Raw genomic sequence first — 22,310 nt, forward strand, 5'->3', positions numbered from 1 at the left:
AACCATATGTTTTCCGATACTAGAAATGAAACAAGGTTAAAGAGCCATTCCTAGAACAACCTGAACTCAAACTCTCATTTTGTTGATCTCAATGTGTGTATGTTGTTCTTTAAAATGAAGTACGAATGTGTCACACCAAGATCATCACATTATAAAAGTAGGTGCATTGAGCATATCAAGATCACTCGCTATCATCAAAACACTAATATGGTATGACTTCTCATTTTTGAGTGGAGATAAATCATAAAAGTCTCTTTCAAATGAAAGTTATTAAAAGTCATGACCTCAAACCAAATAGTTTACCCCAATCACTTTATTTTACTCAGATATGGCATGAAACAAATTTTCTAGCTTGCTGATTCAAACGCAGATATCAGTAACTCTACCTTAGTTGTTGTCTGGCAGAATAGGCTTCCGTCTCTCTTCCACCACAACTTTCAATTCCGATTTCTATGATTTTGTGATTTAGGTTGTATTATGAGTTCTTCTTTGTAATTTTGTTGTTTTTCTTTATTGAAAAAAAAAAAACTGTTTGGACCACTGGGCCGGATTCCCTTGGGCTTGGTCTACATTTGGGCCAAGTAGCTCATTCCACAGGTCCAGATTCATAAGAAAAGTAAAGCAAAAAGCAACTTAACTAGAAGAGGAGTGTCTCTCCAAACCGGGTCAGAGAAAACATGGCTCATTCTCCAGCCTCCACCGCCTCTCCACTCCAACGCCTCTCCACCTTCAAAGCCACAACCACCACCCCCTCCGCCGCGTCCCCACTCGAAACCTTCGCCGCCGATCCCATTTTCTCGGCCTTCCTCTCCCCCTCCTTCTCCTCCACCTCCTTCTCCTCCGCCGCACTCTCCTCCGGCTCCCCCGCCTCCACCGCCGAGAAGCTCCAGCACGCCATCCGCCTCCTCGAGTCCCAGCTCCGCTCCGAGGTCCTCTCCCGCCACTCCGACCTCCTCTCCCAGCTCTCCTCCCTCCAGCACGCCGACCACGCCCTCTCCACCGTCCGATCCTCCGTCCACTCCCTCCAGTCCTCCCTCCGCCACACCCGATCCGAGCTCTCCGACCCCCTCCGCTCCATCACCGCCCTCACTCTCCAGCTCTCCAACCTCCACGCCACCTCCGAGCTCCTCCACCACACCCTCCGCACCCTCCGCCTCTCCAAAAAGCTCCGCGACCTCGCCGCCGACCCGGAGAAGATCGATCTCGCCAAGGCCGCGCAGCTGCATTGCGAGATCTTGGCGATCTACGACGAGTACGACCTCGCCGGCATCGATGTCGTCGAGGAGGAGCTCGCCTGGGTCAGGGAGACCGGCGACACCTTGCGCGGCGAGGCCATGAAGGCCTTGGAGCTAGGGATGGAGGGATTGAACCAAGGGGAGGTGGCGATCGGGTTGCAGGTGTTTTACAATCTAGGAGAGCTGAAGCAAGCTATGGAGCAGTTGATTGGCAAGTATAAAGGTTTGGGAGTGAAGAGTATCAGTGTGGCATTGGATATGAAGGCCATTTCGGGGTCGGTGGGCAGCGGGTTTGGCCCTGGAGGTATTAGAGGGAGTGGGACGCCACAGATTGGCGGCGGAGCTAAGGCCAGGGATGGACTTTGGCAGAGAATGGGGACGTGTATGGATCAGTTGCATTCCATCATGGTGGCTGTGTGGCATTTGCAGAAGGTGTTGTCTAAGAAACGGGATCCTTTTACGCATGTGTTGCTGCTTGATGAAGTTATTAAGGTGAGAGCAAATGATTCAATGTGTTGCTTTTTAGTTCTTGGATAGCTTTGTATTTACTCTTAACTGTAATTGTTTTCAATATGCCGAGTAATAGTTTGTTTTGTTATATGAAATGAGAGTGGAGGTGAAGAAATGTAGGTGTAGTGGGGTGTGTAAAATATTAGAAACTGTAGGTGTAGTAGGGAGCGTAAAATATCAAGGACTGCGGGATAGTTTATTTGATGAAGAGAGGTTCCGTGAAATGGGGTTAAATCTTCAATGTCAAAAGAAGGATAAACTAGGTGATATTATACCGAGGGTAGATTGGTAAGGAGCATGAACATTACTTTTAATTTTGTGTTTTTGCTTCTACTTGCTTAGATCAGCTACTAGCCATATTTGCTAATGTAACAGTTGGGCGTGTAGTTGGATATCAACTGGACATGGTTCACATTACATCATACATTATGCAGCTCCTAGGAAGATGATATATCTTAGGTTGGCGTTGCTGATGTCTGACCTATACACCGTCTTATGTTTTAATTTGGTTTCTCATCCTTTTTCCGCTCATCTGCACTAATTTCCGCCAACTTGAACAGTCTATATAACCATGTGCCAGGGACTGTACAGACTGTTTCAATATACTTTGCATTTTGGTTTACAAAGAGGTCATTTCACTCATTTGTTTTCTTTGTGTACAGTGTGTCATTTTCATACAGTGCTATATGAAGCTTGTCTGTTAGTAGATCATTTGTAATGATTGATGTTCTTGCTGATGATTTTACTTTTTATCCCATCTAAGATCGTTAATTTGCTTACATCGTATTGTACGTCTCAGGAAGGGGAGCCTATGATAACAGATAGAGTGTGGGAGGCCCTTGTGAAGGCTTTTGCCAACCAAATGAAGTCAGCCTTTTCTGCATCAACTTTTGTGAAAGAGATATTCACCATGGGGTATCCAAAGCTTTTTGCCATGATAGATAACCTTCTTGAAAGAATTTCACGTGACACAGATGTGAAAGGGGTTCTACCAGCTATTACTTCAGAGGGAAAAGAACAACTGGTTGCAGCTATTGAAATTTTCCAGACTTCATTCTTGGCTCTCTGCCATAGTCGTCTGTCAGATCTTGTGAATAATGTATTTCCTGTATCCAGCCGTGGGAGTGTTCCCTCTAAAGACCATATATCAAGAATCATTTCACGGATTCAGGAAGAAATAGAGTCTGTTCAGTTGGATGCGCGCCTGACTCTTCTTGTATTGCGTGAGATTGGCAAGGTTCTTCTACTACTTGCTGAACGAGCTGAATTCCAGGTAATTCTTATAGTTATCTTGCCTAAAATCTGACATTTGTCTGCGTCTTCTTCTGATTAGAGTAAGATGTCCAGAGTTAGATGGAAGGAGCTCATTGTATATGGAATCCATTGTAGTTGCTCTATTCCCTTAGTTCACATTTCATGTCTGAAGTATACTCTATAGGCCTGTTTATACTAGTGGTCCCTTACTTTTCTCATTGATTAAGTTCAAAAAAAGCACAGAAACATGAGATGTATGATGTACTAGGTTTTCATAAGCTTATTCTGGGAGATTTTTGGCGTATTAATCAATCCCCAACAAAAGATTGGTAGACTGGGTGTATACTTTAGACAGTTATGTTGTGATCCTGTTAGTGTGACAAGTGATCTTCAGGCAATTGGGATTTTGCTCATTTATAAATAATTTGAATGACAGATATCAGCTGGTCCCGAATCACGGCAAGTCAATGGTCCTGCAACTCCTGCCCAACTCAAGAACTTCGTGCTATGTCAGCATCTCCAAGAAATTCATACACGCATATCGTCAATGATTAGTGGACTGCCCACTATTGCCTCAGATGTGCTGTCTCCGGCATTAGGTGCAATATATGGGGTTGCTTGTGATTCAGTGACAACCTTGTTCCAAGCCATGCTTGATCGTCTTGAATCTTGCATCTTGCAAATTCATGAACAGAAGTTTGGTGTGCTAGGCATGGATGCTGCTATGGATAACAATGCATCACCTTACATGGAGGAGTTGCAGAAGTGCATTCTTCACTTCCGGAGTGAGTTCCTATCCAGGCTGTTGCCTTCAAAAACTGCAACAGTGGGAGTAGAGACCATATGCACTAGACTTGTTAGGAGCATGGCTGCACGTGTTTTAATATTTTTTATCAGGCACGCTTCTCTTGTCAGACCCCTTTCAGAATCAGGGAAGCTAAGGATGGCTAGGGACATGGCTGAGCTGGAATTAGCTGTAGGCCAGAATTTGTTTCCAGTAGAGCAACTTGGTGCACCATATAGAGCTCTTCGAGCATTTCGGCCTCTCATTTTCTTGGACACATCCCAACTAGGAGCTTCTCCACTTCTTCAAGATCTACCACCAAGTGTCATACTTCACCATCTATACTCCCGAGGTCCCGATGAATTGCAATCACCACTGCAAAGGAACAAACTAACACCTCTGCAGTACTCCTTGTGGCTAGATTCTCAAGGAGAGGACCAGGTTTGGAAGGGTATTAAGGCAACACTAGATGACTATGCTACACATGTAAGGGCCAGAGGAGACAAAGAGTTTAGCCCTGTGTATCCTCTAATGCTTCGATTGGGGTCATTGTTGACAGAAAATGCTCCTGAAACCCAAAAGCCTTGATGTTTGTGCTCTTCCTGTAAGGTACTCACTTGAGAAGCAGGTATTAGTCAAGTTGGTTTTTGAGGAAGATGTCAAAGATGGGATAATTGCAGATACATCATAAAGAATTATACCACTTCCATCAGGCAACTGTGAGGTACACAAGTTCTCTTTACTACTTGCGCTGCATCATCTTTCAGCCGATCATTTTGTTGTTCTTCAGGTTTTAGGTCTATACTGATAGGTAAATTGTGAGGGCTTAATAGCTATTGAATTCTGCTTGACAGCATGCAGACTCCAGTTAATTAAAAATTCATTGTAACTTTCCTTTTTGTATCTATTCTTTCTCTTCCTCACCCTTTTTGTGGTGATTTATCCTCCATATCATGTAAATTTGATTTGCATATAGTCGAATGTAATGTTGCATTTGGTGCTCAGATTCTATGACTTCTTATTTCTTCATTATATTACTCCACAAACTTTTGTAGCCACTAGATTTTACTGTAAGCAAACATTCCATTCTGATTATCTGCTGTTTCAAGTTTGAGGTTGGGTATTGTTTGAAAGAGTCCTTCTCTGGTACTCCGGAGAAACGACAGAAGATTAGGAGAATAAAAGAAACCCGGTCACGAATTTGCTGTTATCACTTAAATTACTGCGTACAAAGATGTTAGTTCTATGGTCATTAGTTGGTGGGTGGTACCAAGGCCTGTTCCATTTTTTTGAATCCTAATTCTTAGAAAAACAATGAGATTCTTTTAAGAATTAAATTCAGTTTACCCCCATGAGGTTTGGGAGTAACTTTATGTTAATCCCTATACTTTCAATTTCATCAGTTTACCCTTTAAACTTTTGAATTTTCCTCAAGCGTGACCAAATGTCCTATATTCTGTCCAAATCGGACGTTAACTGCTGATAATTTTAACCTTAACTGTGAGGCCATTATCTAGAATTTAGGCAAATCAGACCTTATATGTCCAAATCGAATCTTAACTGTTGATAATTAAAAGTCAATTCAAACGGAATATGAGAATTTAGGCACGGCAGACAGAAATTAAAGAGTTCAAGGGGTAAATTGATGAAAATAAAAGTGTAGGGACTAACATGAAGTCACCCTCAAACCACAAGGGGGTAAACTGAATTTAATTCTTCTTTTAATAATAGTAATATGGGTAGATGAATTTCAAATTGGCTGATTTACTGGAAAGAAATTATACAGTACAAAGATTTGTGTAGGTAATGAATGGTTTGATAACAAGATTAGTGAAAACAAGAAGGATATGGTACAGGGTTGGTCGGGAAAGTTGCTTATATGGCTAATCTTTTGAATTGGTATAATGCTATATATGTTGCCTACATTTTTGAAACTACTCTGCTATCTTATGTTTCCTGCAACTTATTTGATGTGAAAAATGGCATCCTCTTGGCATATTGTTGAATGAAATCTTCACATTACATCTATATAGGACCTTTGAATCTGAAAAGAATGTTTCAGAGCTAGAGATAGACTTGATGGTACCATGTCCTAGTTCAACCATGTATCACCTGAATCGGATAAATAAAATGCTCCAATTCAACCTCCATTCAGGAACCCATCACTAAGACTTGGACAGGTTATTTGTGAGGATATTCTCCGTGGGATTTCAACCTTTTGGTACCCTATTTGGGATTCGCTTCTTCAAAGGGTCGCTTATCTTGAGCTATTATGTCTAGTATTGTATCATCTGATGTTTATATCTTCTTAAGAGTCGAGACCAAAACCCCATTCATGACCATAAGTCAAGTTTAGTTATTAAGCTAGGTTCGACTCTTTGTCACAAAAGCGAACTGAATTGAAGCGTCTGTTTTGTCTGCTATTGTTGACATTGCTTCGCTGGGAACCTGATACATACAAACACTAGCATACAGTCTCCCAGTGTCATGGTGATGACTTATCATCCACGTTGATCATACAATTTTACTATGCCAAATTGCCAATACATGTCCTACACCTTATATAATTTTCTATTCATTACAGCTAATTCAAACAAAGGCATATTGTTTCCTGTTCAAACTTGTGGAATTGCTTCTACTCATGGTTACAGTGACACTTGGTTTCTGGTAAATATTACAATGAAACTCTAATCCTGGTAATATAATTTTGGAAATATTTTTCTGGGGGAAAGCTTATCTTGGTTCCCTTTTAGATTGAACTTTGATGAAAGGAGGAAAGTTTAGAACAAATTTGCTATTTCTCTAAAAACTTGAAAGTATGATACATAACTTTTGGAGAATGCTAAAGGTTCATCCATATAATCCTAACTAAGCAAACAAAAGGGTGACCTGCATCATGAATATAGGAGCTGTCAGGATCACGAGGCTGCAGTATTCCTGGGAGACCAGCTAGTTCTATAATCACCTAAGAAGATGACCTTTTCATTTCTTTATTAAGTGATCATAAGAAAATGACTTCCTTTGCTAAACAGTTCGTCTATCTTCATTGCTGCAATGTGGCACACTGGTATTTGAAGTAGGCAAATAGTATAAGACAGCCAAAGCCAAAATCCCAGATTTCTTATGTGACACCTGAGATGTGGACATTGAGGCATTCACACATCACTGTTCTAATGACACATCTTATTTCCAATTTCTGCTTCATAAAACAAGTAAACAAGTGCTAAATTCCCATTTAATTATTTCGTATCCTTCTTTGTTTACTATTCATGATTACTTGAAGAAGAACAAACAATTATGCAGCATATATAATTGATTCTAAATAGTTGGCGACGTGCCCTGAATGCTCTTCTACCCTATATGGCATCACATACAGTATCATATTATTCTACAGTTAGCTTTATACACCAAAAACTACCCTCTTAAATTGACCAATGTCTACATCTGCTTCCATGTAAATCCAAACCCTGGCATTTGAATTGAGGTGTGATGGGTCATTCTCTGAAAATGAGATAGAGTATGATTTTAGTTTGGTCAATATAGATTATTCCTGTTATGAAACTTTCTTTTCTAATTTTTAAGAACCAACATCATTTTCAGCATCTGTAATTTTTGTGTCTTATTCTGTTACCACCACCTTCAAAACAATCTCCATTGTTAGCCTTAATATTTATAGCTCTTGAAGCATCCGCTTTAGCATAATATCTGGAGTTGAATCCTAGGCAGGCAGCTAAGACAACTAAGTAGAATTGTTAGAAACTATGGGGAAGAAAGTAAGCCAAACATCGGTGAAAATATCTAAGGAGAAGAAGGAGTTTAACAGTTTGATTAGACTCTTGAGGCCTAAAGTCTACATCACTGACTGCTCAAGCTTCAAGACCCTAGTGCAAGACCTCACCGGCAATGGAAGCTCTAATATCTCAGTTACTGCTACCTCCTCATCACACCCTCAGCAACAACACAAAGTACCAGTTGTAGATGTTGAGGAGTATCAAGTAGAGCCTGAGAGGAGTACTAGCAGTGTGGATGTCTCAACTGATGCATCATTTGATTCTTCCGGGCTGTGGAACCAAGAAATCTTTATGAACGACCAAGAATTGAACCAACTGTGTTACCAGATGTACTCAGATGCTAATACAACAAATATTTTAGAAGGTTCATCACCTTCGACAGCAGACCAAATGGTAGATATGTTGCCACTTCAAGATCTTGAGTCCTGGCTTTTGGGGACTGAACCATTTGAGCCTTTCAACATTAACGGTTATGGTCAGATTGATCAAGAGGTCAGCATATTTGACTATGAGCTGTCAGGGCTACTATGATCAGATTGTTTGTTCTTCGAATATTAGTTCTGCACACAGTACATTCTGCTCTATTCAAATCAGTACATACATAGGTCATAGCTATATATAGATGTATTTACGCCTGTATATTAATTCTTTGTATAGAGAGAGGCCCATTTCTGCTTTTACAAATTACTGTCTCTGGAATTTGTTCAATCTATACTTTGTACGCATCAGCTTTCGGTATTATTGGTGATTATTGAATAGTTGTTCATAGTATACATACCTAACAAGGGTCTGCAAATTTATAGGAGCATCCAGCCTTATTTCATTCTCATACGTTTTTCAAATCTCTGTATAAAAACACCTTAGTTCATGCCACTAACTGATGGAGATTGACTAATACCAGGCTGGTTTGGAGAAAGCTGAGGCTCAGTTTAAATTTGCTTTTGTACCCTCACTTGAGGAAAAGCTAAGTATCCGTTTTCCTATAATGTTTCATTTGTGGTTTGGAAAACTTACCTAAGGTAAGTCGCCTGGCAGAAGCCACAACTTCCCTTTACTCCTGTAATCCTGTTGTACTGAAATGAGCATTTGTTCCTCAAAAAAAAGGTTATATGAACATTTGGCAGTGACTACAATTTGCAGTGCTTTAAGAGTGAAAAATGAATTTACTTCTTTGCAGCTTCCATTATACTCTACGAATATACATACAACTTCCAAATCATCATGCAGAAAAACATTGTAGCTAGCTGAGCGATCTTAACTTATGAATGCCAGTGACATAAACTTCCCTTCACCAATAGTTGGCGCCTTGCTCGAAAACCGCTACCCACAGACTAATAGGGGTACCTTACACAAAGGGCATAAAAACCCCTTGACTTGCAAAAAATGAAAATAGTTGCAGTCTTTTTTGTGTGTGTGTCATGTTGGAGGGAAGACACCGGCTGCTGAGCTTGGATGGCTGCCTAGACTCCGTTGACATTGCAGTCTATCAGTAGAGAAAAGAATGATGGGAAGTCTATCAGTCTGTTGGTTTAATTAGTATTCTCCACAGGTTTTTGTGTTCAGTTTTTTTTAGTAACTTAAATTTTGTCCTTATTGACTTAACTTTTATCTTTTTATGCAAATGATGATTGAAATAAAAAATGTGAATGTAGATTACAATTTGAGGAGTGTGGATTTCATATCCCTTTCTTGTTCGATCATTTCATTTCCTCTATTGCTTTATATGATAATAATGATATTGGCCTTCTCTGCGATTAGGGTTTTTACTATTCCACATAAAATGGATGATCTTGAATAGAAGGTGTTTGTTGAAACGTTCATATGTGTTATTAGTTTCAGCCAGCAGTTGAGGAATCAACAATTGCTAAAATTGAATCAAATCATATATTCATATGCAACAAAATCAACTTGTCAATGAATATTATGTTTTTGAGTTGGATCTACTAGCTTAAGTTGTAAGAGGAGGAGGAAAGTATGTTGGGTCAGAAATGCTTCTTTAACCATTGGAAACCAAAAACGAAAGGAAAGATGCCTTCCTGGAATAGTTTAATAAGCTCCCTAGCTACTAGTAAACGAGGGCCATCTTGGTTCCATTATTGGTTTTTAAGTTTGAACTAGTCAATCCTAAAATATATTATATTGACTAAAAAAATTTCATCTTCTTCTGCAGTAACTCTGGGGTGATCTCCAGAGTTTTGTTTCAGTTTTGATTGGAGATAGTGGCAAGGATATGGACTTTCTCAGTTGACTCCTGGGATGGTTCTCAGATATCAGAAGTATCATATCAACAGCAAATCAAGCACAAATTCATTAGTCTTTTGCCTACAACTTGGATTGTACGTGTATGTTTTCTATATCTCTTCTTCACTGTATTTTCTGCTTTGTTTTGTGTACTGGTTCATTGTTGGTTGAGCAGTTGTTGATTGGATTTGCTTTTATTTGTTGACAACAAATTGCCAATTAGTATTGCCGGTACTTGATAATGAACAATTCAAAACACATTGTACAGATAAAACACACTGAATAAAACACAAATGAAGAACGAAATATAGATAGATGGTTGGATTACAAAATTAAGTCGCACACAGAATAGAACGTACAGAAGATAAGCATAACAGAAACATTCAAGTTGAAGTCATTAGAGCACAAAGCAACCAAGTATGCTAGGCGGTGAGTGAGGGCCTGGGTCGCCATGGTATTCGAAACCGCAAGGAGGCTGGAATTCAACAGTGATACAATTGTTCATGTCCTCGTTCACCTTGCAGATGTCAAATTCAAACTGAAAAAGTATGGCAGCACTACGCAAGATAAGAGACCCATCTTCAGATGTTTCAAAGTAGTCATCATCTATGTCTCTGGGAGAGGAGTTGACAAGGCAGACATTGTTTCCCCCTAGATGGAAGAAATGATACTCGTCTGGGTAAGGGAACTCAGCTGGCAGATTCATCTCCAAAATTTCAGTGATATCTTCTTGGTCTTCATCCAAGGACATAAGATAAACTAGTAGATTAGTCACGGAGGGGGGCACCCGCTTGAGAGTAAACAGTAACTTTCTGTGAGGGTTTTGTTCGAGGTCCAGCACTAGACCATTGCGAAATAATGGAAATGGAGTGAGGACTCTCTTCCATTTTTGTTTCTGAGGGTCTTGGGCTGCAAGGTCAAAGCACCAAACATTTTGAGGCGGCCGTTCCTTATTTCTGGACCATGAACAGTTGTCTAGGTTGGACACAAACAACTTGCTGCCTGCAAGTGCATAAGAGGAGGGGCTGCCACGAAAAGGTTTAGGGTATGGCGGCAGAGCCAACCAAGTAGCCCGATCGGGGTCAAATACCTCGAAATTATAACGTCTAGGCGTACAGCTCAGAACGTAGAGTTTGCCAGCAAACTCAACCATCAGCAGTCTTTCTTTCCCTCCCTTTAAAGTCTGGGGCATCATGAATATTTCTTGATTGGGGTCATGGATATCAAAGACATAAACACTGTTGCAAGCTGAGCATCCTGTTAGGTGCAAAACCGCCGGCAAAAAAAATCTTGGAGCCCAAAACACCGCAACCCCCACAGATTGGGAGATCTTCCCCGGTCATACACGCCACTTGCCGTGCTATTTTTTCCACCATCGACGATGGTGGCATCAGCAATTCGCGAAGATTGATGGACCGAATAACATAGGCAAGCTTTAGCGTGTCTCCGAAGGTTATAGATTCAACGCTACCGAGGTACAGAGACTTATCAAGAAATTCTTCTTTCAATCCTACACCGCCATGAATCATCTGATTCTCCTCCATCTTCACCAATTTCAGAATAATCGGATTGTTTAATTATAATAATGAAGCAAAATTAGAATATAAAACCAACCAAAAGCAACGATCGAACCCAGAAACGCAAACCTACACCAGACTGGTTCAGAGAGTTCTGGTCGTCGATAATCCTTGCTGATGTCACCGCTTGAGCTTTGAGGATTAGGTTTCCGGCCTTTTTATAGAGGTCGTCAACGGGCTAGCAGCCCATTTGAACATTGTTTTAGAGGTTTTTTCTTTAGGGATAATAAGTTTGAACTAAAGAAAGGAACTTTTCTTTTGAAACATGGACATGAATTCGAAGCCTTTACTACCAAACTGGAAAATGGTGATTACAACATGACCAGCTCATAAGGGCTAAGAGAACGAAGTCATGCTAGATAGCCTTAGAGCAACTTAAAAGAAACTATCAAGGAGTTCAAATGTGAAATCCACACACCCCAAATTATAATCCACACACCCACTTTCTATATTTAGTAATCATTCTCATATGAAGACAAAATTTAAATCACTACAATTTGAGGTGTGTGGATTCACTTCCCATAAAAAAATAAATCAACAAAACTAGAATGTTGGGACATGCCCCAAGGCCCCTAACCTTCTCTAGTTATCCAACCCGGTACCATCCTACACATAGGAGGTATCCCTGGGTTCTTCCACCGCCATCGAACTAGCCGCCGGCTCCGGAGACAGTTCATGCAAACCATCAATGACCAAGGCATGTTTGACCGAAACCTGGACCTTTTTCCTCTGCTTCATACATTAGCACTAATTTGCAGCTTCCAAGGGTGTGAATGTCCTCCTTCTTCGGCTTATTCTTGGAACCAATCGGCCACTCAACTTTGCGCTTCTTTGGCAGTGAGATGACAAGAGATCCGACAAAATTAGGCAATGACAGCTCCAGGATTGGGTCTAGTTCGGTCGATTGGGCCTCCATAAGATCAACCGAGCCTCTAGGTCTCTTTCCCAAGTCTAATCCCATTAACACAATTGCATCGTGCTTCTTCCCGGAAAGAACAAGAACATTTACCGTCATCTTTCGCAGCACCGGCGGAGCCGAGGCCAGCTGAGCAAACACCACAAGGCTAGGCGCTCGGACCAAAGCCTGAGAGCGAGAACCAGAAGCAGAGGGGTTCCCAGTATTGGTTGCCCATGAGAGAGCAAAAGTGTGAGATTAGGGTTAAGGTTTCCCTGCACCCCTCCACTCAAAATCACCCCCGCAGACACGTCTGAGGGCCCTTGATCGACAACCAGATTTATGCTTTAGCAACAAGTCCTACAAAATCTGCAAACTCTTTCATCTTTGAAAGTTAATGACACATAAGTCATATCCTTACCTTCTCTAAAATCAAATCGCACTTGTTTGACAAGAGAGTCGAGGTTTGTGCTCCAATCGAACCCTAGCTCGTGCAACCTAGACAAGGTTTGGATGATCGTGATTGAGGATCTGGCCGAGAGTAGCACCAACCATGTACAAAGCTTCCTTCGTCATAAGGTCCGGTGGGAGACTAAAAATTTCAACCCAGACCGGGATAGTTTTGATCGGAACCAGATTGGTGTTCATCCTTCCATCATAGTGAGCAAGAGCGAACATCAATTTGCCATAGATACATGGACCTCCCTCCACTATATGTGTAGAGTATGGACCCCTTCCATGATTATTATGGTATCACATAATGATCATGTGTAGATACGATGTATATCTTATCCCGCCAAGCATAAGCAACAACCTCGTAGACCGTGCTCCAGCCACAGCGGGTCTCATTTGTAAGTATATGACAATCATATTCAACTTGGAAATTAAAGAGGATTCTATCCAGATCAAGAAGAAGAGACGTTTCCTGGTCCAACTAGGAGAGGCAAAGTCTAAGCCGGTGTTACTGCAGTAAACTTGCAATAACCTTGATCTCGATCACCAAAGGTAAAATGCATCTCATGCATATCATGGTTTTATAATTAATGAGAAATTTTTAGATGCTACAGGATGACCACATGACAGTATGACATGGTCCTACATTCCAATCAAATATTGACACGTGGATTTATTACAATAAAATATAAACTAAGGTTTTTTATTTTTTGTGAAAAGATCTTCATGGGTCTTTGTTGAGTTTGGACTAGGGTTTAGGGTTTAGGGTTTAGGGGTTAGGGTTTTGGGTCTAGGGTCTAGGGTTTAGAGTTTAAAAAGCAACAACAAACCCAAAATTGTCTTTGACAAAAATATGTGATGTAATTTTTCCTTAGTAAAATCCAAGTGTCAATATTTGATTGGAATGTAGGACCACGTCATACTGCCACGTGATCCTGACAGGAGGACCACGTGGCAGTATGACATGGTCCTATATTCCAATCAAATATTGACACGTGGATTTATTACAACTAAAATATAAACTAAGATTTTCTATTTTTATGAAAAGACCTTCATGAGTCTTTGTTGAGTTTGGACTAGGGTTTAGGGTTCAGGGTTCAGGGTTTGGGTTTAGGGGTTAGGGTTTTGGGTCTAGGGTCTAAAGTTTATAGTTTAAGGTTTAAAAAGCAACAACAAACCCAAAATTGTCTTTGACAAAATAGGTGATGTAATTTTTCCTTAGCAAAATCCAAGTGTCAATATTTGATTGGAATGTAGGACCATGTCATACTACCATGTGGTCCTCCCGTAACGTTGAAAAATTTCTCTATAACTGATTGTGAAAAAGATTGAGTTTCATTGAGATTAGATTCGTTAAAATATCTTTGAGATGTTTTAGGAAGTTTCATATATATCTCTTAGGAAAATGGGTTCCCAAATCATATCTGTTGCTAACTGATTTGGTTTAGAATAAGTTTCCTTGTGTATCTCAATAAAAGAATCAGTGGGGATTTGATTGAGGGGGAGATCTTATCTCCCTCTATATACACATATATTGAAATACACCTTGAAACTATTGAGTTTTTATTTTTATTATTGATTGATACTTCTCTGCTACATAGTTTGTAGAAATTGCTTGAAAAACTCATTGCCATTCTGTCATCTTTGTATCATTGCATCTGTCATTCTATAGTGATCGAGATAAGTGGTGTGTGACTCAAGAAGGCGTGTTCAGTTCCTTCATACCAGTGATTGGTTCACAAAAGAATAGAATAGGTTTTTTAGTTGTAACGATCAAGTTAGTTTGTATACTAATAAATGTGATTGTGTTGAACATCACTGCTTGATAAAGACTGTAATTCTATTTGTTCTTAGTGCATTAATTCAAGTGTGGACTACTATAAAGTCTCGCAGTGAAGTTTCCTTGAGGAAATTTTATATGTACTGTAGTTAACAAATGTGTTATGTTGTTCTTTCAATTTCTATTGTTTAAGACTTGGGATAAATAAGAAAAGAGGTCCAATTTATACTTTCATCATCTCTGACATAGATTTGGTAGACCGGCATCCAGGCTTCTTCGTCATAGTGAAGGATCGTGAATTTGAAAGAATCGACCTTGTTAGTTGTTACCTTATGTGTATTGACACGACCCGCCCCAAATTTCACCCTGAAACCCGGAGTAAGTCGTGCGGAGACCATCTCTAAGGAAAATTTTACCGAAAATGATTGGTAAAACCTCCCTTGAACATGGACAACCCTAACTCGAAAATTTCCAATTTACACTCTTACTACAACACGTCCAAACTTCACATAAATATCCAGCTAATAAAAGCTAATATTATCCTTCAGAGATTCTAAACATCAAACCAACAGGCCGAGCACACTACCGAAATAATATACAACAATCCCAAAGTATCCAGAGCTACTAAACTCTAGCGGAAGCATGAAAACACAAGTAGGTTGAACAGGTAACGTACTGATGAAAACTGGCAGAAATGCGGGTGACTATGCCTCGCCTCCTACTAGATCCAACCCGAACTCTGCAGACTGGGCATTTTAAAACGAAGGGCCCAGGGGAAAAACATTTAATAACGTTAGAGTGAGTGGACAATAATAAATTAATAAGAAAAATATTTCTGTTTCCCCAAATCCATTTCTAAGAAAAAATCGAATGCATGCCGCAAGCGATAAAACTTTTATCTCATAAAATATTGAGCCTCTCAGACTCTATAATATATGTATGTATTTACACACGTCCATACTCCCTATATAAATTCATGGGTCTATATAGGGCTACTACGCTCGCGTCCAACGCTCACGTCACGCCTTAATGCGGTGCTACACTACGCCATTAAGGTGGACAGACGGGTGTATAAATATGTGTCCATACCCCATATGTGAATTAAACACTCATATAAGGCTACTACGCTCACGTCCAACGCTCACGTTACACCATAATGAGGCTATATGCTACACCATTAAGGTGGACAGACACATATGGCTAGCTAGCATTTTATATACATACTCTCTCATAAATACATATTTATATCCACCGAATATCCTATTTTCGGTAACTCTCCAAGAGAATTAAAATTCGTCAAATTAAAATGACGTCAAAATATTCCGCAACAATTATTGTTCAACCATGTACTCTAGCATGCATTTTATTTAAAACAAAAGTCCACTCACAAATTAGGCCTAAGCCTGATGTCGATCTGGGGCCTCGTCTGCTTGAGCCTCCTCACGTCCTGTTCCAAATATAATATTAATTTCCCAACTAACAATCCAATATTTAATCAAAATAGGCAAAATTACCCGAGAGCCATAAATACGCTCATCATTGCCTAACTTCGATATTCTTAAATCGGAACACTCCCAAACCGCGGCGGCGGCCGGAGGCCGATTCCGGCGACCTCCGATTTCTATGAAATTTTGACAAAATAATCCTCTCATCATGCTCTACAACTTTCCTAACTAGCACAAACACCAATTCCAAGCCTAACTAGGGTAATCGACTAAAAACATCAAAAACGCCATAAAACTTCCACCTCAAATTCCTCTTTACCTAGCTCAAGAGGGAGTGAGCTGTTTGGAGGGGTTGCTGCACGGGAGGAGGGTTACAAAACAAGCCAAGGATCGCCGATTTTGGTGGCCGGAGGAGGGAGCTCCGGCGAGAGAACCACCACGGTAGCTAGCGGCTCCGGGCTCACGGTGGCGCTAGGGGGAGCTGCTACCGGCCTAGAATGGAAGCTGGGTCGGGGGCAGTCAGTTTGGGACCGGAGCGGCGGCAGATGGTGGCCGGACGGCGGCAGGAGGACGGCCGGAAAACCGGGCAGTGGGAGGAAGAATTCGGGAGAGAGAGAGAGAGAGAGAACCGGGAAGAAAAGAGAGAAGAGAGAAAATGGGTTTGGGCCTCATACCCCAAACTGATCCAAGCTTATAACAACTAAATTCCAAAAATAAAACACCCCGAAAAAATAATACCCGAATAAAAATTACCTTTTACTAGCTAAAATTCACCATTTTTACCGTCATCATATTTTCTCCCACGAATAATTCCCCGAAATTAATCGTCCCTCAAAACACCTCTAGGGACCAATTAAACTATTACCTCAATGACGGAGACGGTAAAATTCTTATTATAATCAAACTAGTAAATAAGGTAAAAATATAAGGATCGGGATGTGACATGTATTCTAATTTTTATTATAATTCAAGTGACTGATGTGAGCAAACTTGCATTATTTATAGTTGTCAAAAACTAAAAGGGCATTTAATGACTGCTGTAATAGAGAAAGTTGACCAACACAGACTCACTATGTCTTCCGTGGAACATTGAGATTCAAATCACTGAATTTCAGAAGAGTGCGTATATCGGTGATTGGGATTCTCAACGAGAGAGAGAGAGAAGAAAGGAGAGAGGAGAAAAGGATTGAAGATGGGAAGTTATTTGGTGTGAAGTCACAGATTGGGGTGAAGCTTCTTTCAGCCCTCAGATCAGCTTCATTTTGATCCAACGGTCAGTGGTGGAGTGTCCCTTTCTGTCCCGTAAAAACTATCCCGCAGGTGAGCGGGCCTGAGTATATATAATAGTAAGTGCGTATCATCACACATAACACTCTTTCTTTCACTTTGAAACTCTCCGTCGCACAAAACGCTCTATCATCGTTGCTATAATTATGGCATGGAGCTGCCGATCCAAGCCGGTCTTTCTCCTACAGCTGTGCTTAGTTTTTTAATATTTGCGAATCGAATTGCAGGTCTGCTGATAGTTACCTTATTTCTAGTCGAGTGAAGATCCCAAATATGTTTTTTAATTTCGAGTGTTTGTAGTTTCTGTATAACTGTTCGAAATTTGTGATCTTGGATTCTGTTATGGTGAATTAATCAATCAATGACTTGAAACATGAATTGAATTTAGCTAGATGTTAGCTTTGAGTGGTTGGGTCCATGTTAAACGTGATTAGGGCTGGTTTTGTGGTTAAATTGATCGGATTAGTGCTGTGAGGTTAAGGAATTTTACCATGATTTGGACTTAGTAAAGCTTATAAGCTTTGAAATTTCATAAGATGATGTAAATTACTTCATGTTGTTGTTTGGCATGCTCATACGCTATGGTGAAGGAAGATATGCTTAAGTTGTGGTTTTTGAAGAAGGGTAATGAGTGTGGATAGAAACTCCATTTGTTTCGTTGAGAGTAAACGCTAAAGCCGACTGGCATTGAGTGGTGAGGAGAGGGTATTGATGTAGTGAATTTGGGGAAGAAAGTAGTGCCAAGAATACGTCTGGTGGAATTTTCCCGTCATTGTTCATTGACAAGAGATATCTAGCACCTGCCCGCAATAAGACCACATTATTTTCAAGTCCTCGGTCAAGTTATCAAACCTAACACAGGTTTGTAGGATTACTCTACACACTTTGATCATCAATATTGACTATTAATGTTTTCCTTTCTTTTTGATCCAAGTAAAAGGTTCTTCTATGGTTGCGTCTCATTATAGATCCCCTTACTGTATACTTTGTATATTATAAACTCATAGCTCATGTCAGTTATTGAATTTTCTATGCAGGTTTGGGGGTGAAAGGGTTCGGTCTTCATGGAAAAATATCAAATATCAAAGTCATACTAAATGGTGGCCAAAGTGTTCTCATTGTATCCTAAATCTTCTTTGATATGTTGATTTTAATACAAAATTTCACATGAGTGTGTGTTTCTAGTGTATTAAAATTTCATAGATATTTAGTATAAAATGCTAATTCAAGCCATAATGTACCCCTGGGGACTCATTTAATTGAAGTGTCTGCAATAGATTACTTCTTTTCTCCGGTAAGACTCATTTTCTATTGAATACCTTTCCTTTTGTACTTGTCAAAATGAAATGACCTCTGATGGGACTTGTCACTAAAATGTTTAGGTCCGAGTTGATGTTAGTGCCAGAAACCCTGGCAAGGTTCAGGCAGCACTGACTGAGAATAGGAGGGGTCTACTTGAATTTGTTTTAGAGCCACTCAAAGAGGAACAATATTATGAGGTTGGTAAATCTCATTCAACATAATAAGTTCACTATTTCTTATTCTCATGAATTTTTATGATCACAAATAAGGGAACCCTTCAACATTATGTCTATTGTAAAGAGCCCAATGGGTTTGATGGTTAGATTTATGGTGGTTGTTGTGTTTTTGATGCCCAAACTAATGGAAACATATGGGTAAGTATTCTATGCTCCTACATGTTTCTAAATTATGTTATGGGCTTCAGACTTAGATTTCATCGTGTCAAAATGACTCCACGGGGACCGGCATGCTGATTCTCTCTTCATAGTTTGCAGGGCTCAATCTCAAGTTTTTTGATTTTGAACTGTCAAAAATGGGAAAACTAGTATTGCACAATATCTCGTTTTATATGAGATATTCCCGAGACACATAGTTTGATAATTATTACCTTATTTTTTCTTTCTGTTCACTAATATAATCATGAAAATCTTATGATTATTTCATACTTAAAATCTTTTCAAAAATGATATGAGCATTTCTTGTTTAAATTGTGAAGGGAACATGTGGCTTCCTCCACTCCTTAGATGGTTTTGACTGCCACATTTCACTTCTCTGGGGTCGGTCTGCAGTTTTTGTCTTAAATCATGCACTTTAATCCTCCCAAGGCTTGTCTATGCATCATATTATCTTGCTTCATAATGCTCGTGCACTCTCCATTTTAGCTCACAATTGTTGGATGCTATATGTTCATATACTTATGCAATCAACTCTCCTTTTATGCAATAGATCCCAAAGAAATGAGGCGAACTCAAGAAGCAATGGGAAACGGGGGACTGGCAAGCATGTTACCTAGTGGCTGGTGCTGCTGTGAGTTAAAAAGTTGAATAGAAATACACAACCCTCTTTGCAGATAGAGCACTTATGTTTTCTAGATCAGGATTATGCCCCGAGGGTTTTGTTTCATTGCAGCAAAACTCCATAATAGAAATTAACCTGCTGTTGTAGAATTATTATTCTTTGAAGCCAAGAAATGTGATGGTATTACGCTGACAATACCTTTTTGTTTTTGTATTTGTCTATTAGTGTTAGGACATGGCCCTTTAGTGTTAACTTCATTTCTACGTTCCTGATGAACTCAAACTGCTCATAAATATATTATCTCACGGGAATCAGTTTCACGACTTTTTCTTTGATCGGAATTTCATGACTTCATCGAAATTTCATGACTTGATCGGATAGTCTATTGAAACTCAAACGCAACTCCGTATATATCATGTCTTTAGCAATAATGAAAAATAGCTCTCTATTAGCCATAAGTTAGACCAATTCAATAAACAACAAAATCTAGTTCATTCATAGCTTGTGTTCAACCAATGACCATAAAAACAAATAAGTAACAACATTGTGCATTTGTGCTAATGAAATACATGTGATATGAATCACTTCCATAATGGCCTGGTAATTGGCTTTTGTGACTTGTTTCCAGTGCTTGGTCCCTTTATATTTTGAAAGTGGGTTGTGAAGATGATGTTGGGACAACCAAAGTTCTTGAAATTGGTAGTGTTGGTTGTGAAGATGAATAACTAGGGTTAGATGAAGCACCAGTAGTGGATATTGATAGGCTCCTTGGATTTGGAGGTCTCTAGACCTGGAAATACTAATATCGTCAATATATGTCTTGAATATTACACAAGAAATATCACACTTATGAGATTCCCTCCAAAATATCACAAAGCAAACATGCATACACTGAAATTTGATCATAAAACAAAGTACCAAGCTCATTCAATTCATCCCAGCAAAACCACATAAATTTCAAACTGAAACACTAGATAATAGATAATGGAAACGAAGAATGAATGAAGAATGATTTAAATTGAACCTCAGATGCATTCATAGACTTCTTAGCAAGCTCAATGGGGCAAGTTCTTATGTTATGGTGCTCTGAACAACATGTGTTGCATGAGGATGTCACGTAGGAACTCTTAAGCATCTTAGTTGTGTCAGCCATAGTAGCCCCAACATTTGGAGCTGGTGGTTCCTCATCTTTCTCCCTCCTCCTAGCCATTTTTGGTCATCCAGGTTGCCTCCTAAATAGGGGAGGCTGAACAGGAGCATGAATCTCGGGTCATAGTTCAATTCCAGAAACATGATTGATAGGATGTGCATATGAATTAAGGTATGTTTTCTTGCTGTAACATTCATCCACATAGTAAATGGGTTCATGTCCTCTACGAAATATGCAACAAATGGCATGAGGACAAAGAATTCCAGACATCATCCACCTTCTACATGTGCAAGTCCTCTTAGCCAAATCAACGGAATGCTTTGAAGAAAGAGCACTACCAATTCTAGCAACAACTTCAAAGATATGGTTTGTAGATCTATATCCATAGTATTCTCTAGCCCTCTTTGCATTCTTTGCAATTAGTTTTTGGATCCTTGGTCCTACATTGACTTTCCATTTCATCCTAGCAACCCTTCTATTTGTTATTCTTATCATTAGATCTTGTCTCAACTGCTCAAGCATCACTAACATAGACTTATCCCTGCATGGAACAATTGCAGCATTGTAGGACTCGCAAAGGTTATTGAGCATCATATCACACTTGTATTCAATCCCAAAATGTGCCATACTCCAGTAACCAGGAGTATCATGATGATTCAACTAGTCAATTCCCTTATTAGAAATATCAGTCATGTCTTTCATATGTCTGTTGAACCAAATTATAGTAGAATCTCTTGCTGCCACCCATAGTAGATTTTTAAAAACTGGACCAGGGTTCTTCTTTTTGAAGTTATTGTGCAGATGACGCGCACAATGCCTATGTTCAGCCTCTGATACTATATCAGCTACTGCGTCTAATAATCCGTTTTGCTTGTCAGACATAAACATAACACCATCAATCTTTTTCCCTGTAGCAGCCTAGTCAGCATTTACAGCGGCTTGGTCAGCCTTTTTTCTCGCAGCAGCAGTTGCATGTTCTTTCTCAACAACAGTTGTATGTTCCTTCTCACCAGCAGGAGTTTGGTCCTTCTCACCAGTTGGGGCATGATCCTTCTCACCAGTAGCGCCCTGCCCCTCCTAACCAGCAGCGGTGTCCTCCTTACCCTAACACATGTATTGGGTTGCTTCACTTTATCATCAACTTAATCAAACATGTGAACCAACATCGATTGCGCCAAAAAGAAATGCTCTTGAGAAAGAAGGGCTCATTGAGGTTCATTTTCCATGAGAGATGCAACGTTGGTTCACATTTTTATGGAAGAAGAATCTTATCGGTGACATGAACGGTGTTTTGAGGTGATATGTATATTTTTATACATGTTTTTATATCTCAACTTCATTTACATGTTTTATTTGTTGTTGTAGAACTATAGAACTGTACAAGAGTTCATGCATTAGATGCCTTTGCAATATAGCTTTAATTAAGAGATGTTTCATGGCTTCATTACCAAAAGTCTTCTATGCAAAACATAATTTTTAACATCATTTATTCAACTCTGTGCAGATTTGACAACATCTATGAAGGAGCCATCAACGCATATTTGTTCTCTTGAACTCTTTATGCTTTTTGACTTCTCTTCTATATATGT

At 39.7% G+C, this 22,310-nt stretch overlaps 2 protein-coding genes across 2 annotated transcripts; both read left to right on the forward strand.

Moving 5' to 3' along the window:
- Positions 1–677: 677 nt before the first annotated feature.
- LOC101292532 (conserved oligomeric Golgi complex subunit 5-like) lies at positions 678–4,786 on the forward strand. The gene is made up of 3 exons (XM_004305788.1): positions 678–1,727; positions 2,545–3,018; positions 3,436–4,786. The coding sequence occupies exons 1-3, from the start codon at positions 678–680 to the stop codon at positions 4,369–4,371; spliced, it is 2,460 nt and encodes an 819-aa protein (XP_004305836.1). The 3' UTR covers positions 4,372–4,786.
- Positions 4,787–17,833: 13,047 nt separating this feature from the next.
- LOC101292824 (ER membrane protein complex subunit 7 homolog) lies at positions 17,834–20,296 on the forward strand. The gene is made up of 7 exons (XM_004305789.1): positions 17,834–17,876; positions 18,290–18,305; positions 18,483–18,546; positions 18,635–18,749; positions 18,817–18,921; positions 19,494–19,572; positions 20,200–20,296. Exons 1-7 carry the CDS (start codon positions 17,834–17,836, stop codon positions 20,294–20,296), a joined length of 519 nt encoding a protein of 172 aa, XP_004305837.1.
- Positions 20,297–22,310: the final 2,014 nt, after the last annotated feature.

This window comes from Fragaria vesca, linkage group LG6 (assembly GCF_000184155.1).
Source record: "Fragaria vesca subsp. vesca linkage group LG6, FraVesHawaii_1.0, whole genome shotgun sequence".
NCBI lineage: Eukaryota > Viridiplantae > Streptophyta > Magnoliopsida > Rosales > Rosaceae > Fragaria > Fragaria vesca.

Bases quoted from the DNA above. Each gene is read 5' to 3' on its own strand.
- LOC101292824 (XM_004305789.1), top strand. From the start codon at position 17,834: ATGGTGAAGGAAGATATGCTTAAGTTGTGGTTTTTGAAGAAGG. The intron at 18,922-19,493 runs CATATGGGTAAG...TCTCCTTTTATG, and splicing joins GATGCCCAAACTAATGGAAA to CAATAGATCCCAAAGAAATG. The intron at 19,573-20,199 runs GTGCTGCTGTGA...ACTTGTTTCCAG, and splicing joins AGCATGTTACCTAGTGGCTG to TGCTTGGTCCCTTTATATTT.
- LOC101292532 (XM_004305788.1), top strand. From the start codon at position 678: ATGGCTCATTCTCCAGCCTCCACCGCCTCTCCACTCCAACGCCTCTCC. The intron at 1,728-2,544 runs GTGAGAGCAAAT...TGTACGTCTCAG, and splicing joins TGCTTGATGAAGTTATTAAG to GAAGGGGAGCCTATGATAAC. The intron at 3,019-3,435 runs GTAATTCTTATA...TTTGAATGACAG, and splicing joins CTGAACGAGCTGAATTCCAG to ATATCAGCTGGTCCCGAATC.